This window comes from Muntiacus reevesi, chromosome 6 (genome assembly GCF_963930625.1).
Source record: "Muntiacus reevesi chromosome 6, mMunRee1.1, whole genome shotgun sequence".
Lineage (NCBI taxonomy): Eukaryota > Metazoa > Chordata > Mammalia > Artiodactyla > Cervidae > Muntiacus > Muntiacus reevesi.
Window position 1 is genome coordinate 27771670 of NC_089254.1, and position 18879 is coordinate 27790548.

Genomic DNA, 18879 nt, shown 5'->3' on the forward strand with positions numbered 1-18879 from the left:
AACATGCATTGTTCATGAAATCTGGCTTTTCTCCTTTTCCTTCTATCTCTAGAATTTTATTAGCTCCAAATCTAAGCCCAGAATGAAGCAAAGAAGTTATAAATTCATATTAAATTCTGAATAGGTGAGCTAGGTAACCAGAAACTTCATTTGGTGTGTCAGGGTTGTGGGGGCATGGTGAAACTCAGCAGCATGCTTTTCCAGAAACCCTTAGGGATGTAAAGAATGCTTCATATCAATTAAGTGATAAAAGTTTATATTGTCATGATATACTTGTTAATATTTTATTTCAGAAGAATTAAGTTGTAAATAAGATGGCAAATTCTGAAAAAGCTGAAGAAATGCAAAAAAATTATCAGAGAAATGGGTAAGTTTTGCCTAAATTCTACAAAACATGTTCTGCAACTTCAATTATATCTTATCCTTTTCTCAACTGTAGCAAAATGTCAATAATATTTTCCAAAAATGACAGTGCTGTTTGCATTTTGCTGGACTTTAACATAGTCAGTGTTAACTGGATTAATAGTAAATTTAGGAAGCGTAATTGCTACAGGATTTGATTTCATATTTACTTCAGATATTTATCCTTCCAAATTTCTTATCTCTTACCAACATGTAGAGGGAAAATACTTAAATATTTTTAATTCTTTGTGAATCCTTCATTCTATGTGGTACAGTTAATAAAAGAAAATATTGGATTCTAATTATTTTTTCAATAAGTTGGTGCCTACATGTATATTTGTATGTGTGTTATAAAATTTTCCTACATCTGTAATTCATTAACTTAGAGATGTAAAATGGAAATTATTTTAAATATTTTATTTCTATTTTTGACACAATAATTGAGTTACATTTCAATGTATAAACTATAGAACTGTAGAGGCCTGCTTTAGATCACGAGTTATATATTCCTGAAACAAAATTTATCAAAAGAAGATAGGGCTTACTAGATCTAGAGCTTTAAAAGTCCACATTTGAGCTGGGAGAAGGAGTTGTAGGGCTTTATAATCTTGAAGCAATAATTTTTGTCATCTATGAATTACTCAGAGCAAACTGGCCCAATATGTTAGTAAATTATTAACTTCAGGTGGAATAAAATTAAGTGACTTATTTATCAAAGCTGCCAGAACAGTATGTTATGAAGCTGAAGAGAGGAGTCAGGAGTTCATCCTTCTGTGACATCTTTTTTAGGAAACTTAATCTGATCCCCTCCACCCTTTTTTTTAATGTTTCAGAGTCTTGTGTGTGTGTGTGTGTGTGTGTGTGTGTGTGTGTGTGTGTGTGTGTGTGTGTGTATTTAATGACAGATTACAGATTCCCTGAAATCAGTGGGCAAAAATTTACATTCTTCGTCTGGAATTCCTTGAAAGTGAGCTAAGAAATGAAATTTTCACTGGGTACAAATTTCTCAGTACACTTGTTTAATGTGTACTTAATAGAACTGCTTTCATTTAAAGCATACAGTTTCTCTTGAGCAATTTGTTTCAAAGGGTTAAAAATTCTAATTCACCACCTCATACCCATTAGGAATGCTCCTATCTAAAAATAGTAATAATAATACAAAACACAAAATAAGAAGTGTTGTTGAGGATATAGAGAAATTGGAATACTTGTGCATGGATGATGGGAATGTGAAATGATGTAGGAAACAGTATGGTGATTCCTCAAGAAATTAAAAGAATTATCACATGATCCAGAAATTCTACTCTTGGTTGGATACCCAAAAGAATTGAAAGCAAGGACTTGGAGAGATATTTTTATACCTATATTCATAGCAGTACTGCTCACAATAGCCAAAAAGTAGAAGCAACCCAAGTGTTCACTGCCGGTAAGTGGATGAACAGAATGTGAGATAATACTTGCAATGGAATAGTATTCAGACTTAAAAAAGAGGAAAATTCTGACAAGTACTACAACATGGGTTAGCCTTGAAGACATTTTGTTAAGTGAGATAAACCTTTCAGAAAACAATAAAATACTGTACTATTCCACCAAAATGAAGTTCTTAAAGTAGTCAGATTCCTAGAAAAAGAAAGTACAATGGTGATTGGCAATGGCTATGGGGGAGAATTTATTTATTGGATACTGAGTTTCTTTTGGCCAAGACGAGAGTTCTATGAGTGGTTGATGGTGATGGGAGCACAGCAGTATGATTGTACTTAATACCATTATATTTTTAAAAATAGTTGAGATGGTAAGTCCTATGTTATGTGTATTTTATCACTATAAGAAAAAATTCTGCTTCAGATGTGTGTCTTTCAGTTGTTACCTAACTAATAATGTAGAGACAGCCAGTAATAAATTACTTTCCCAGTGATTATACTAAAAATCTTCATGCTGTATATCATCATTAGATTTTAAAATTTCAGTGTTGATATAAACTTGTTACCAAGGGTAAAATTTGATACTTCAACACAGTTTTAATTAGAAAATTCTACAAATTATATTCACATTGTAATCTTTCCATTTTAAACATTTATTTTCCAGAAAACTGCAAGAACTGCCTAAAGTAAGAAAGCAAGTTGTTGGACCTATTGAAATAGTAAGTAAAATTAGTTAGAAAGTGTGTCTATGTATCAGAAAATTTTAGGGAATTGTCAGGAGAATATAGGATAATTGTGTTTTTCTCATGCAAACATAATTTATTTTTGTGTTTGGGGGGATTTAAAAAAATAATTTACCAAACTATTATTTCCAACAGGAAAAATGTATGTAAGTAACCCATAAATGCTATAAGAAGAGATTTAAAAAAAAAAACCACAGTACCTGTACAAAGATTCAATTTTGCCAAAAATAATGGCAAAAGCTAAAGGTTGGTTTTTGGTGTTTGTTTTTTTACCAGTATCATGCTACCATGTTTTATTTATTTTCCTCAGTTTCGCTTTGCTGATGGACTGGATATCACACTCATGATCCTTGGATTGCTAGCATCACTAGTAAATGGGGCCTGTCTTCCTGTAATGTCATTGATATTAGGAGAAATGAGTGATAACCTTATAAGTGGATGTCTAGTCAAAACCAACACAAGTGAGTACAATATTTACTTTTCTATGTTGCTAGGGACTCAAAAGTATTAAGGAAAGCAGACATTAAATTCATAATACAGATTATTCTCTTATCAAACTATGTAATATTTATTCTTCTGTGTTGCCAGGGACTGAAGAACCAAAATCCATATTTGTCAGCTTTCTTCAAAGAAACAGAACCAATAGAATGTGTGTGTGTGTGTGTTTATGTAGAGAGAAAGAGAGACATTTATTTAAAAAAAAAAAAAAAACAAGCTCACATGATTAGCGGAGATCATAAGTCCAAAATCTGTAACGTAAATTTGCAGACTGCAGACCTATTTTCTTTATATTCCCTATTTGACTTTAAATACTAATTTATACCATCTTATTTTCCACCCAAAGTTTAATTTTTTAAATGCCCCAGTTTTGTTCAAGTGGAATAAATTCATAGTTTCCATCTCTATTTCCTTCCATGTGATTATATCCTGTCTACACAGTTATTAATTTTTTTTGATATTTTAATGATAGAGTCTAAAGATGTCATTTCACTTGGTAGACAAATGGAGCTGCCAGTTCATTGAACACATGTTTGTTGACTGCCAGTTATGTCTGTCCGTCTCTTTCTCTGAGTGAGTGAGTGAAGAAAGGGAAGGAAGGAGGGGAAAAAATGGGAAGGAGTAAGGACAAACTTAGCAACTTAAGGCAATCTCTTTGCGAGTACTCCTTCCCTTGCATGTGTATGTGCTAAGTCGCTTCAGTCTTAGATCTGCTCTGTAAATGATTACTTTGTTAACTTTAGATAGGGTGGTCATGCGTGAAAGTGAAAGTCACTCAGTCCTGTCTGACTCCTTGGGAATGGAGTGTACAGTCCATGGAGTTCTCCAGGCCAGAATACTGGAGTGGATAGCTGTTCCCTTCTCCAGGGGATCTTCCCAACTCAGGGATCAAACCCGTAGTCATGAGTATCTGACTGACACTGCTGAATTTTAATTTTGTTTTTGTTTGAGCTTTCTCCATGTTACTCAGGTTTTCATTGTGTGTTCTTTCAAATGTAATGAACATACAAAGAGGTTGAGAAATATTTAGATAAATAATGGGTTTTGTTTGTATAGGGATTCCCAGGTGGCTCAGCAGCAAAGAATCCGCCTGCCAGTTTAGGAGATACAGGAGATGCAGGTTCAATTCCCGGGTCAGAAAGATCCCTTGGAGGAGGAAACGGCAACCACTCCAGTATTCTAGCCTGGAAAATCCCATGGACAGAGGAGCCTCGTGGGCTACAGTCAGTGGGGTCACAAAGAGTTGGACATGACTGAGTGACTAAGCACACATCCTATTATTGGTATAACATATTATTAAAAAGAAGTGGAAATATTAAGGAGTATACCTTCAGCCTTATAACACTGGTTTTCTGAAAGATAACAGAGGAGGATTTTTTGCTCCTACAATTGAAGATATAAATAATAACTATCATTCATCAGAGGCCCATTTTTATGCCAGCACTAAACTTTTGCACATTTTACCCCTATTAATATAATCTCCAAAATGAAATTATGCCATTTTTATGTGATTCTAGGTACGATTTTTAGAAACAATATGTATTCTCTTTGTTAATTCTGTTAAATTTCCTTAGAAGTTTCTACTGAGGTTTAATATTTCATGTCAACTTTGATATTTGTGATAAGCTGCTTTAAAAATGTTTCCTATCAGTTCCAAAAATGGAATAAAGGAAAAATGCACATAAAGATCATATACATCATCATACAGGATGTTATTGTGTTTATGTAAGAAATGAAGAGGATGATGTCTGTCAATTTATTACAAATGTTTATTATGATCAGAGAAGGAAATGGCAACCCACTCCAGTATTCCTGCCAGGAGAATCCCATGGACAGAGGAGTCTGGTGGGCTACAGTCCATGGGGTTGCAAAGATACAACTGAGTGGCTAACACACACACACATATTATGGCCATTTAAGAAAGAAAGTTATGATAGTTGATATCGACTTCTGTTTTGTCCTGTTGGTGAAATTACAACCTTGGTATACTAATTAGGGTATGATGTAGATTTTTTTAGAATATATATAGAAATCTTACATGGAAACAGGTGAACCAAGGATTATTTAAATACTATTTTATGATGCTGCCATTCTTGTACCCAACAAATTTCAATGAGCTTCTTTTAAATTTTTTCCATGTCTACTACAACTTTCATTGATATTCTTTATTTGCTGGGGTATTTCAAACTGAATTCTAAATGCATAATCTCAACAGGAAAGGAAATTCTGTTACTATTACTTACATGCCTGTTACCCAGAATCAGAGATATCCTAAAGAATTCTTTCCAGGTATGAGCTACCTGGTTAATGTGTCCTTGTAATTTTTCATGTTGCATGTGTACTTCTTGTGACCAGAGATAATAATTTCAAATTTTAGGTGGAAGAATAGAAAATAAAGATGATCATTAGCTATTGTGTTAAGTCCATTTTCTTGAGAAGGCATTATGTTTTGTTTGGAGGACTGTATATAAACACATCATGGCCAATTATAAATTGATTAATATCCTTTATAATTTAAAAAACTTTTTTACAGCAATTTATCGGAACTGTACTCAGTCTCAAGAGAAGATGAATGAAGATATGATTATGTGAGTACTAATGAAATGTTAATATCATATTCATTGCATGCTGCTTTATATGGAAAAAACAGAAATGTCTATCTGATTATTAATATTACATATAAATAAGTAAAGTAAACATGTCCTCTTCTTTCATTAGATATACAAACATAGTTACACATTAATTTTTCTCCTACTTGAAAGGTGTACAGCTTCATATGCTTTCAGTTTTGACAAAAGTGTCATAATAGAAATGTTGTTTTGGGATTTGCATTTTTATATCAGCTTTGTTTCCTGGAACTGAAGGTATATATCCCAGAGGTTTAGTGACTAATTTTTCCTTTTTTTCAAGTTATTTTTCTTACAAGACTTATGGAAAAAGTGCCACCTCAGTAAACTTTAAAAGACAAAAATATGTGTGCAACAAATAGTTAAATAAAAAAAAATAAAGAATAGTAAAGTTTTATTGAGATGAATTTTGGAAATGAACTATTCAGACTATCATCAGTTTAGTTCAGTTCTGTCGCTCAATCATGTCTGACTCTTTGCGACCCAAAGAACCGCAGCACGCCAGGCCTCCTTGTCCATCACCAACTCCTGGAGTTTACTCAAACTCATGTCCATTGAGTCGGTGATGCCATCCAACCATCTCATCCTCTGTTGTCCCCTTCTCCTGCCCTCAGTCTTTCCTAGAATCAGGATCTTTTCAAATGAGTCAGCTCTTCGCATCAAGTGGCCAAAGTATTGGAGTTTCAGCTTCAACATCAGTCCTTCCAACAAACACCCAGGACTGATTTCCTTTAGGATGGACTGGTTGGATGTCCTTGCAGTCCGATGGACTCTCAAGAGTCTTCTCCAACACCACAGTTCAAAAGCATCAATTCTTCGGCACTCAGCTTTCTTTATAGTCCAACTCTCACATTCATACATGACCACTGGAAAAACAAATAGCCTTGACTAGATGGACCTTTGTTGGCAAAGTAATGTCTCTGCCTTTTAATATGTTCTCTAGGTTGGTCATAACTTTCCTTCCAAGGAGTAAGCATCTTTTAATTTCATGGCTGCAGTCACCATCTGCAGTGATTTTGGAGCCCCCCAAAATAAAGTCAGCCACTGTTGCAACTGTTTCCCCATTTATTTGCCATGAAGTGATGGGACCAGATGCCTTGATCTTAGTTTTCTGAATGTTGAGCTTTAAGCCAATTTTTTCACTCTCCTCTTTCACTTTCATCAAGAGGCTCTTTAGTTCTTCTTCACTTTCTGCCATAAGGGTGGTGTCATCTGCATATCTGAGGTTATTGACATTTCTCCCAGCAATCTTGATTCCACCTTGTGCTTCATCCAGCCCAGCATTTCTCATGATGTACTGTGCATATAAATTAAATAAGCAAGGTGACAATATACAGCCTTGAGGTACTCCTTTCTCAATTTGGAACCAGTCTGTTGTTCCCTGTCCAGTTCTAACTGTTGCTTCCTGACCTGAATTCAGACTTCTCAGGAGGCAGGTCAGGTGGTCTGGTATTCCCATTTCTTTAAGAATTTTCCACAGTTTATTGTGATCCACACAGTCAAAGGCTTTGGCATAGTCAATAAAGCAGAAATAGATGTTTTTCTGGAACTTTCTTGCTTTTTTGATGATTCAGTGGATGTTGGCAATTTGATCTCTGGTTCCTCTGCCTTTTCTAAAACCAGCTTGACTATCTGGAAGTTCAAGGTTCACATATTGCTGAAGCCTGGCTTGGAGAATTTTGAGGATTACTTTACTAGTGTGTGAGATGAGTGCAATTGTGTGGTAGTTTGAGTTTTCTTTGGGATTGCCTTTCTTTGGGATTGGAATGAAAACTACCTTTTCCAGTCCTGTGGCCACTGCTGAGTTTTCCAGATATGCTGGCATATTGAGTGCAGCACTTTCACAGCATCATCTTTTAGGATTTGAAATAGCTCAACTGGAATTCCATCACCTCCACTTGCTTTGTTCATAGTGATCCTTTCTAAGGCCCACTTGACTTCACATTCCAGGATGTCTGGCTCTAGGTGAGTGATCATACCATCGTGATTGTCTGGGTTGTGAAGATCTTTTTTGTACAGTTCTTCTGTGTATTCTTGCCACCTCTTCTTAATATCTTCTGCTTCTGTTAGGTTCATACCAATTCTGTTCTTTATTGTGCCCATCTTTGCATGAAATATTCCCTTGGTATCTCTAATTTTCTTGAAGAGATCTTTAGTCCCAGACTATTCATAGTAAAATTGTATTCAGACTAAAAATTGTAAATTCTGAAATAGATAATTTATAAGGACATTTTGCTTTTGTAGGCATGTGTCTTAAGCAATATGCTTTCCTCTATTGCATGTGTTGAGTTTGTTAGAGAAATGCAACCTTACTGGGGATAGTCACTGGATTTCTGTACTGTCTCACTCAAACTATGTCTTATCAGACCTAAAGTGAAAGTGAAAGTGTTAATTGCTCAGTCGTGTTGTACTCTTTGCAACCCCTGACTGTGGTTTACCAGGCTCCTCTGTCCACAGGATTCTCCACACAAGAATACTGGAGTGTGTTGCCATTCCCTTCTTCAGGGGATCTTCCTGACCCAGAGATGAGCCTGGGTCTCCTACATTGCAGGCAGATTCTTTACCATCTGAGCTACCAGGGAAGCCCTTGTCAGACCTAGGGGATCTCTTATTCTTTTCCCCCAGAAGTGAAGCCTCCATGTTACACAACCCTAAGACATTGCAATGGCACTGTCTAGGCCATAATTCTTGATTTTCCACACTGTTAGCCACAGCCTCATGTGACTGTGGCTTCATGATCTTCAATTAATTAAAATTAAATAAAATTTAAAAATCAGTTCCTCATCCTCAGTCACATGCCAAGTGCTCACAAGTCATGTAAGGCTGGCTGCCCTATTGTACAGCGTCAGTATGGGACATTTTCTTCATCACAGAACATTCAGTTGGGCTGTGCTGTTCTGCAACTAAATATGAATAGTACTGCCTCAAGTTTTGCTTTGCTGCAGTCTCAGCTTTCTTTGAGGGAAAGTTTCTGATTTTTTTAAGCAATTTTTTCATAAAATTTATTTGTATTGGATCTTTTGAAAATTCCTAATTAGGATCCAGGAACTTCCTTCTACTGAATACTAGTCTTACAGTATTAGAACAGGGCTCTGATGTTATAATCATGAAGTATGAGTTTCTTACAAAAAAAGTTTGGAACCTTTAAAATTAGGGACATCTATTTAAAAAACAGATAATAAAAGGGCTAGAGTAAAATATGTTTATGTAGTATGCACAGTTATTAAGAGATTACAAAATTTATGAGGAAATATTCCTAACATTTATAATGTAGTATTTGTTATGCTATTGTTTCTCAAACTAGTGTATTGTTTTGGAAATATTTGAGGTATGTAATGAATAATGGTTCCACAGTCAAACTGGTTTAGAAAACACTATATATGACACCCTTGTTGGACACTTCGGACAGATAAGCATAATTAAGGCTCAGTTTAACCCAAGTTTTTCAAACCTCTTTAACTATGGAAACTAAACATCCTGCTGAGCTAATGTTTTGATGAACAGCTATCTGGGAAACAGTTTTTTATAGAACTCTTTTGGTAGGGATAAGGTTGTGCCTCTTACCTCAATAATAATCAGGAACTGAAGAATTTTATTCTACCTCAGTCATTTTACAAAGACAATCACTCATAACTTTATGTAATTTTAATGTTTTGATGTTGTCTGTGCCTTTGTCTTACTAATTAGACAATTATTCTGAAAATAAGATTCCTCCTTTGCAATCAGCTCCCATTTCCACCCTTAGCCCCAAGCAAATACTTCTCTGCTATCTTTAAAGATTTGCATAATTTAGACATTGCATGTGCTTAGAGACTTAGAGTATATAGGATTTCCCACCTAGCTTCTTTTATTAAATGTAATGTTTTTGAGGTTCATCCATATTATAATGTGTATTAGTAGTTTATTTCTTTTCATTGCCTAGTAGTAATCCACTGCAAAGATATATCACATTTTGTTTGTCTGTTCACCAGAAGATGGACTTTAGGATTGTTTCTGTTTTCTTTTTCTTTTTTTTTTTTTGCAATTTAAAAATAATGTTTCTATGAACATTGATATGTAAGTTTCTGTGTGGACATATGTTTTTATTTCTCTTGGGTAGATACCTAGGAGTGGAATTGCTGGTCATATGGTAAGTTTACGTTTAACTTTTTAAGAAACTGCCAAACTGTTTTCCCAAGTGTATACACCATTTTACTTTCCCACCAACAATGTGTGTTTCAGTTTCTCCACATCTTCACCAACACTTGTTATTGCCTTTTTTATTATAGCTATTTTGTAGGTATGAAGTGGTATGGTATTGTGACTTTAATTTGCATTTCCCTAGTGACTAATAATGAGCATTTTTTTTTCATTTACTTCTTAAGCATTCATGTATTTCTTTGGTAAAATATATATTCAAATTTTTTGCCTATGTTGTTGTGTTTGTCTTAAATATTGAATTGTAAGAGTTCTTTATAAATTCTAGATATGAATTATTTGTCAGATATATGACTGGCATAAATTTTCTCCTAGTGTGTGGCTCATCTTCTCATTTTCTTAAAGATTCCTTTTGAGGCAGCAAAATTTTAAATTTTGATTAGGTACAGTTTATCAAGTTTTTTGTTTATGAATTTCCCTTTTGGATTTAGGAATTCTTTACATAGGATCATGAAAATTCTCTTCTATATTTTCTTCTAGAAATTTCAACAATTTAGCTCATCCTTAGGTTTTTGATCCATGTTGAGTTTATTTTTGTGACTATTGTGAGGTAAGGGTCTAACTTCTTTTTTGCATGTGGCTATTCACTTGTCCCAAGACTGTTTCTTAAAAAAACCATTTTTCCACATTGAATTGCCTTGGCACTTTTGCTGAAAATCAAATGCCCACAAATGTAAGGGCTTCTGTTCTCTCATTTTTGTTGCATTTATTGATATGGTTATCCCTATACTACTGTTGGGCTTCCCTTGTGGCTCAGACAGTAAGGAATCCGCCTGCAGTGCAGAAGACCTGGGTTCGATCCCTGGGTTGGGGAGATCCCCTGGAGGAAGTCATGGCAGCCCACTCCAGTATTCTTGCCTGGAGAATCCCATGGACAGAGGAGCCTAGCCGGCTACAGTCCATGGGGTCGCAAAGAGCTGGACACGACCGAACGACTAAGCACAGCACATGTTGGTATCACACTGCTTTGAATACTGTACATTTAGAGTTTAAATAAATAAATTTTTAAAAATCAGGTAATGAAAATCCTCCAACTTTGTTCTTCTCTTTAGACATCTCATCTCTACATATATTTATACATCTATTTGGGGATTACCTTTCAAAATCTGCAAAATAGCCTGCTGAGGTTTTTGACAGGGGTTGATTGAATCTATAGATCAGTCTGGAGAGCTCATCATCTTATCAACACTGAGTCCTCCAATCCATTTATTCAGATCTTTAATTTTTCCCAACAGTGTTTTATAGTTTTCAGTGTACAAGTCTTCCATTCCTTCTTTGCATTTGGTTTTCTTAACCCATTTCCTCTTACGATATTGCAAACATTTTCCCCACAACATTATAAAAAGTTCAGTAAGATTTCTATTAAACCTATAGCATTTTGTGGTGTCCTTGAGCAGTCCCTTCTATTAGAAAACAGTCAGTTCTCACTGTTGTAATAATTATCTTCTATTGAAGTCATCCTGAACACTGAAATACCAATACTAAACCATTACTTCTGGGTTTCTGTGAACTCCAGTCACAACATTTGCATTAATCAATTAATATTGAACTCATGGTCAACAGCACTGTAACTCATGTCAGAATGACACCTGCCTTTCACATGTATTTTCATGTGCCATAGGGCACTTCACAGCTTCCTGCACTTAGGAACACTAGATAGGACTTCAACTTGCTTCTTGAGAGTTATTTTAAACAGTGAAATCATCAACAAAAAACACAAAAATGAGAACAATTTGCCACTACCTAGATCACAAACATGACATTAAAGGACAGGGAAGCCTGGTGTGCGGCAGTGCATGGAGTCCCAAAGAGTCAGGCACAATTTAGTGACTGAACAGCAACAAAAAAAACAATGAGAGCTAAAACAGAAAAGCAGAATGTTACCTTGTTCAGCCTCAGCCGGGAACATCTATCTATGTTGGGTGACTCAAAATTTTGGCCACTCTGCATATGTCCATAAATAACAATGAAAACAGAAATAACTGATTTTTGGTTACAAGTAAATTTTATTGAACAGGCACATTTGCCAACAGAGAATCTGGTGTACATTTCTTTGTGCTTTTCTTGGTACTTTACTATCCTGGCTTTCCACTTACCTCACTGGCCACTTCTCAAGCTTTCTTTACTGGTTCTTTGTCTTCTTCTTAAACTCTACTATGCTTGGAGAGTACTTGAGCTCAGTCCTTGGTCTTATTCTCTTTTTTTTTATTGATATCTACACTTTATTCTCTGTCTCTGTGAATGATCTCAGACAGTAGTTTAATTGCCACCTATCAGCTGTTGACACAAATTTTCATCTCCAGTCGATACCCCTCTCCAGCACTTCACCTTCTCATTTTCAACTTGTTACTTGATATCCACTTTGATGTTTAATAGGCATGTCAGACTTATGTCTAAATCAAAACACTTGGTATCTCCTGCAAATCTGTTCCTCTGTCAGCTGCCCACATCTGTGAATGGCACCCCATTCACCAGTTGCTCAAGACAAAATCTAAGCAGTTATGCTTGCTTTCTTCCCTTCCTGCTTCCCTCACATCCAGTACATTAGCAATTCTTGTTTGTTGTTGGATTTCCAAAATATAACTAGAATCTGTCTACCTCTTTGCAATCAGCTACCACCATCTACATCCAAGCCTCCATCTTTCTTACTCCATCTTACTTACTTACATTGCAATTGCCTTCTATCTAAACTATCTTTTTCTTTTGTTGTTGCCTTCATCCATTCTCCAAAGAGGCTCCAGAGTAATCTTTAAAAGGTGAATAGATAAAGACATTGTATGTTTAAATGGTCTTCTGTTCTCTTGGAATAAAACTTGTGCAGTGCACCATAGCTAAGAGCCCTATGACATGCCAAATTCTCCAGCCTCATAATTCCATACCACTTTGGATTTCTTTTGTTCTCGGAATATGGTAAGCTCTTTCCTGCCTCTGAATGTATTACTTGCTCTTCTCTGTTCCTGCAATTATCTTCTTGCTTTTTTATGGCTAGTTCCATTTCTTCTTTTGAATCCCAGCCATTATATCATTTCCTCAAAGAAAATTTTCTTAATCATTCTTTTTATCTTCACTAACTCTCCTGACTTACGTTTTTGTTGGTCGCTAAGTCCTGTCCAACTCCTTTGGGACTCCATGGACTGTAGTCTGCCAGGCCCCTCTGTCCTTGGGATGTCCCAGGCAAGAATATTGGAGTGGGTTGCTGTCTCCTTCTCCAGGGATCTTCCCAACCCAGGGACTGAACCTGCATCTCCTGATATATATATAAATATATATATAGCCATCGATCCATCAGTGGCATTTAGGTTCTTTTCATATCTTGGCTATTGTAAATAATACTGTGTGAATGTAGATGAGCATATGTCTTTTCAAATTATTGGTTTTATATTCTTCAGACAAATACCCAGAGTGGAATATTTGGATAATATGATAGTTCTATTCTTAATTTTTTGAGGAATCTCCACACTGTTTTCTGTAGTGGCTTCACCAATTTAAATTCCCAGCAACAGTGCACAAGGATTCTCTTTACTCCACATCCTCGCCAACACTTGTTATTTCCTGTCTTTGTGATAATAGTCATTTTAACAGATGTGAAGTGATATCTCACTGTGGTTTTGATTTGCATCTCCCTGATGATAAGTGATACTAAGCATATTTTCATGTGTCTCTTGGCCGCTGTATGCTTTCTTTGGAAAAATGTCTCTCCCGATCCTCAGCCCATTTTTTATTTGGATTGTCTGTTTTTTCCTTGTTGATTTTCATTAATTTTTATATATCTTGGATCCCAGCTATTATATCATTTCCTCAAAGGAAATTTTCTTAATCACTCTTTTTATCTTCACTAACTCTCCCGACTCACCTTTTTATTAGTTGCTAAGTCTCGTCCAACTCTTTTGGGATTCCCTGGACTGTAGTCTGCCAGGCTCCTCTGTCCTTGGGATGTCCCAGGCAAGAATATTGGAGTGGGTTGCTGTCTCCTTCTCCAGGGATCTTCCCAACCCAGGGACTGAACCTGCATCTCCTGATATATATATATATATATATATATATATATATATATAATATTAGATATATGACTTGTAAATATCTTCTTCCATTCAGTAGGTTGTCTTTCTATTTTGTTGATAATTTCCTTTGTTGTGCAAAACTTTTTGGTTTGATGTCATCCCATTTGTTTATTTGAAAGCTTGTCTGATTCTAAGAACTGATCTATTTCTTCTAGATTGTCCAACTTGTTGGCAAATAACTGTTCATTATATTCTCTTATAATCCTTTGTATTTCTTTGGTATCTATTATAATTTCTCCTCTTTTGTTTCTGATTTTATCTAAGCCTTTTCTTTTTTCTTAGTAAGTTCAGCTAAAGGTCTGTCAATTTCATCTTTTCAAAGAACCAGCTTTTAGTTTCATTGATATTTTCTGTTGTTTTTAGTCTCTATTTCATTTATTTCTGCTCACTTGATTTCTTTTTTTCTAGTTCCATGAGGTGTTAAGTTAGATTATTTATTTGAGATTTTTCTTTTTTATAGGCCTGCTGTGAACTTCCCCTTAGTACTGAACTTGCTGTGTCCCTTAGATTTTGGCATGAAATGAAAACATTTCTTATCTGGTCTCCCACTGTTAGATATTTAGAATGCTTACAATTTTATGTATTAATGCTACAATAAGCATTCATCTAGATTAATCTTTGTACATATTTCCTCAGGGTAAATTATTTAAGTTGGATAATTTTGAATTTAATGGTATATATATATATATTTAAAGCATTTTAAATATATAGGTAAAGAATTTTATAAAATGCTTTTGACTACTATCCTTTCTTTACTCTCCCTTTTCCACATACAACTATAATAATTACATCAATGTAGCACTTTCAAATGAAAGTATTAAAAATATGGAAAGAAGCTATAACTAACAAACATATTTTGAAATACTAATCTATGCTAATAATATGAGAGATATATTCTGAATGTCATACAAGGGTAACTTAGATTCCTCTATCAGCATACTCAGTCTTTCTGATGGTGGTTTATTTTTAATTATGTGCTTTAGCATAAACTCTCTTAATCAAATATGACAAATTTCATTTTTTGGTAACAAAGGAAAAAAAGATGTGCTTCAGTCTCACTAAAATTTCCAATAATCTTTTTTTCAGGTTAACCTTGTATTATGTTGGAATAGGAGTTACTGCCTTGATTTTTGGCTACATACAGATTTCATTTTGGGTCATGACTGCAGCACGACAGACCAAGAGAATTCGAAAACAGTTTTTTCATTCAGTTTTGGCTCAGGACATCAGCTGGTTTGACAGTTGTGACATCGGTGAACTTAATACTCGCATGACTGAGTAAGAGAATGGATGTGCAGTTTATCCACTTTGTTCTTATACGTGATGTATAAATGACTTAGTTTCATGTATTTTCTTGTTTCAGTGACATCAACAAAATCAATGATGGTATTGGAGACAAGATTGCTCTGTTGTTTCAAAACATGTCTACTTTTTCTGTTGGCCTGGCAATTGGTTTGGTGAAGGGCTGGAAACTCACACTGGTGACTCTGTCCACATCCCCTCTTATAATTGCTTCAGCAGCCATATTCTCTAGGGTAGGTAAGATGGCTAATGCAGTGTTGACTGAGAGCAAGAATGTGAAGATATTTTACTGAGATTGTATAAAAAGAAGGCAGTTCTATTTATTTATGTGACCCCAAATAAGAAAGAATATTATATGCCACAAATACTTTTGATTTCATTCATCATTAACCACCTTTCTATCTTCAAGTAATTTGACTACAATGAAGTCTGGTTTTAATATCTTACTAACATCTAAAAATATTCCTTTCATTTAGAACCTAATGCAGTTTCAAATACTAGCATGGATAAAGTTTTATGCCACTATACATTGAATGCTGGGAAAATCTTGTGTATTCTACATTCCCAGATAAATGTGTTTCTATTAATTTCACCAGAACAGAATGGAGAAATCCTAAAACAGTAAACATTTAAGCTGTTATATGACTATTTTATGTCAACCATTTCAAATTTATATTTTATAAGGCTCTGAATTACCATTTAAAATGTCTGCTAATGTATATGTTCATATGTCAATCTGTTTCAATTTTTTAAAACAAATTATGTATCTATACAAGTTATATTTTATCATTGTTATAGTGTGAATATTAATCTCTTTACAAGATATTAATCTTTTTACAGCCTGGTTTTGAATCAGTGCCCTTTGTGAAGCGCAATATATATATACCCCTGCACCAATATGTCCTTATTACTTCTCTCCATGTCAAGTCTTCGGCAGTACTACCAATGTGCGCACCATTTCCTAGATTGGAGGCACAGTGTTTTCTTGAAAGATGGAGTTTTGTCTTGTTTTGGGGTTTTTTGAGTTTAAAAGTTTTCAAAGCTAATTGTTCTTTATGGAAGTCAAAACCATAAAATTCACTGAGTTTCTTTGTTAGCTATATACAAATTCAACCAAACAAGAACTTTCAGCAATAAAAAAATATTCTGTGATTAAAAATCCCTTCACAATAGATTTGGGTGTTTAGACCACAGATCTTTATTCAGTGAGTTCTAGTGTTGACCTTGTAACCCTTGTCAAAATCTTCATCCCCAGCTTACTAGAAATGAGGACCCCTCAGTAGGAAAATTACCCATGTTACTAAAATCAGAGCTTTAACTTCCCAAGAAGTGAAGTGGACAATGAGTTTAAAAAGAACAGCACTAAAGTCTGCTCTTGTTGTTAACTGGTTGCAATAGGAAGCAAAGTCAAAATTATCTAAATGACTGAAGAAGCCAGGCTGGATGGTTTCTAGCATCTTTTAATTCAATTTAATTCAACAAGTGTTTATTGAATACTGGATATGTATTGGGTTGGCCAAAAAATTTGTTTGGGTTTTTCAATAAGATGTTACAGAAAAGCCCAAATGAATTTTTTGGCCAACCCATTACAAGGTTTTTTGCTATGTTCAGTTTCCCCTTCAGTGATACATTATAGAAATAGCTATCTTTATTAGTGAATTTGGTAAATAATGAGGATTACTCAGTTTATAATACCTTCTGCTTTAGCAAACATCTGAACATGTCTTACATAAAATTAGTTTCAATTATGTGGAGTGTATTTTGAAAGTGGATTGATTTGTTATGTGAGTAAACCACAGTTACAGACTTATAACCCTAAGGACAATTTCCCTGCTTCCTTTCATTGAACTCTTATGCTAATTACTAAATTAAATCCTTCACTTATTAAAGGAATAGTAAGTGAGATGAATAATAGAGAAAAAGGCACAAGCTGATTAAATATTTTGAGAAATCAAGTAAACTTGACTAATATCACCAAGAAATAGTCTCTCTCTCTCTCTCTCATTCCACTGCTTGCTACAACTCTCCAACTCACACTTGGGAAGTCTTTTTCTTTTTTTCTTTTTACATAGTAAGAAATCAAATCAAGTCAAATTGGGCAAACTAATTTTCAAAACACACTTAAGAAGAACCATGTCCCTAATATCCTTCTCCAAATCAAATTTTTCCAAACTGTATTGAGATAGATACTCATTTTCTAAGCTTTTAAAAATATAGAGAAAAAACAGTGAAACTCCATTAGAAGGAAAAACAGAGATTTAGACTCTAGGTTATATTAAGCTAAGCTTATTCACTGCTGTGAGATTCTAAAAAGTCAGTATCTGTCATCATTGATTTCCTCATTTGCAAACTGACTGGGTTAGAATGTTATAAGTATCTTTTCAATAGTAAAATTTTGTCATTCTAGATTCTACCTGAATTAAATTCTCTGCACATTGTTAGTATCTCAGGTTATTCTTTTTTTCCTGATGATCAATCACACTTTATGTTTTATTGGGGTATAATTTACAATATTGTGTTAGTTGAAGGTGTACAACAAAGTGAATCTGTTATTCATATACATATATCCATTCTTTTTTAGTGTCTCTTCCTATATAGGCCATTACAGAGTGTTGAGTAGAGTTCCCTGTGCTATACAGTAGATCCTTATTACTTATCTATTATATATATATATAAGTTTGTATGTGTCAAACTCAATCTTCTAATTTGTCCCCTTACCCTTACCCAGGGTAGCCAGAAATGTATCTTTTACATCTGTCACTCTATTTCTGTTTTGTAGATAAGTTCATTTGTAGCCTTCTTGTATCACATGTGAGTGATATCATATGGTATTTGTCTACCCTAAGTTATTCTTAGGTTAATTGTGGTCTTTGTTTATTGTAGATAGTTATTTCATTATCCAGTAAGGAATTAAATGCCTATTCCAAAGCTGGCGCTGTAGCAGAAGAAGTCTTGTCATCAATCCGAACAGTCATAGCCTTTGGGGCCCAGGAGAAAGAAATTCAAAGGTCTGTTTCTTTAATTATGATAATATACACTTGCTATGATTTTCCTCCGAGGCTATTTCCACCAGGAGTCAGTGGTCCAGCTGTGATGGGAACACATCTCTCTCTGATGTCACAACTGCAACTTTTTTTTTTTTGGTGGTTGTTATTTTGTTTTGTTAAATAAGATCAATAACTTTATTATTTGTGTAAAACTGTTGCACCCATATTATAAAAATTCAAGCCATTGGAGAAATATACAAAAGAAAAATAACTTACCTTGTTTCACCCTCTTCAGAAAAACATAATTAGTATTTAGTGACTATCATTCCAGGCATCTTTTCACATATATACACAGACATCTGAAGAGGGAGGTCAGTGCAGAGATCAATGGAAATTATTCTAAGTGCAAGGCTGCTCTTCATCTTATTCATAACAAAAATAATTACTTTAACTTTTACCTGAAGAAAATTAAATGGAAATGGAATTTGAAGAAATTGTCAAAATTTAGACAGCAAATCTCTTCCCAGAAATAATCCTCATCCCCAAGTTATTCCTCTAAAGTGAAGAAGAAAATTACAGACTCATCTCACAGCTAGAATCTTTGTTTTTCAGCAACTTGTTTCACTTTATCAAGGCTGGAG

The 18879-nt window shown here is 34.6% G+C and overlaps 1 protein-coding gene across 1 annotated transcript in view; it reads left to right on the plus strand.

Moving 5' to 3' along the window:
- Window positions 1–314: 314 nt before the first annotated feature.
- The window catches only part of ABCB5 (ATP binding cassette subfamily B member 5), a 114562-nt gene continuing 95997 nt past the window's right edge, over window positions 315–18879 (plus strand). Inside the window, exons 1-7 of the mRNA XM_065938846.1 lie at window positions 315–367; window positions 2488–2542; window positions 2877–3027; window positions 5598–5652; window positions 15036–15227; window positions 15313–15484; window positions 18135–18259. Coding sequence (XP_065794918.1) covers window positions 315–367; window positions 2488–2542; window positions 2877–3027; window positions 5598–5652; window positions 15036–15227; window positions 15313–15484; window positions 18135–18259 — 803 coding nt within the window. The remainder of the gene's footprint in view (window positions 368–2487; window positions 2543–2876; window positions 3028–5597; window positions 5653–15035; window positions 15228–15312; window positions 15485–18134; window positions 18260–18879) is intronic.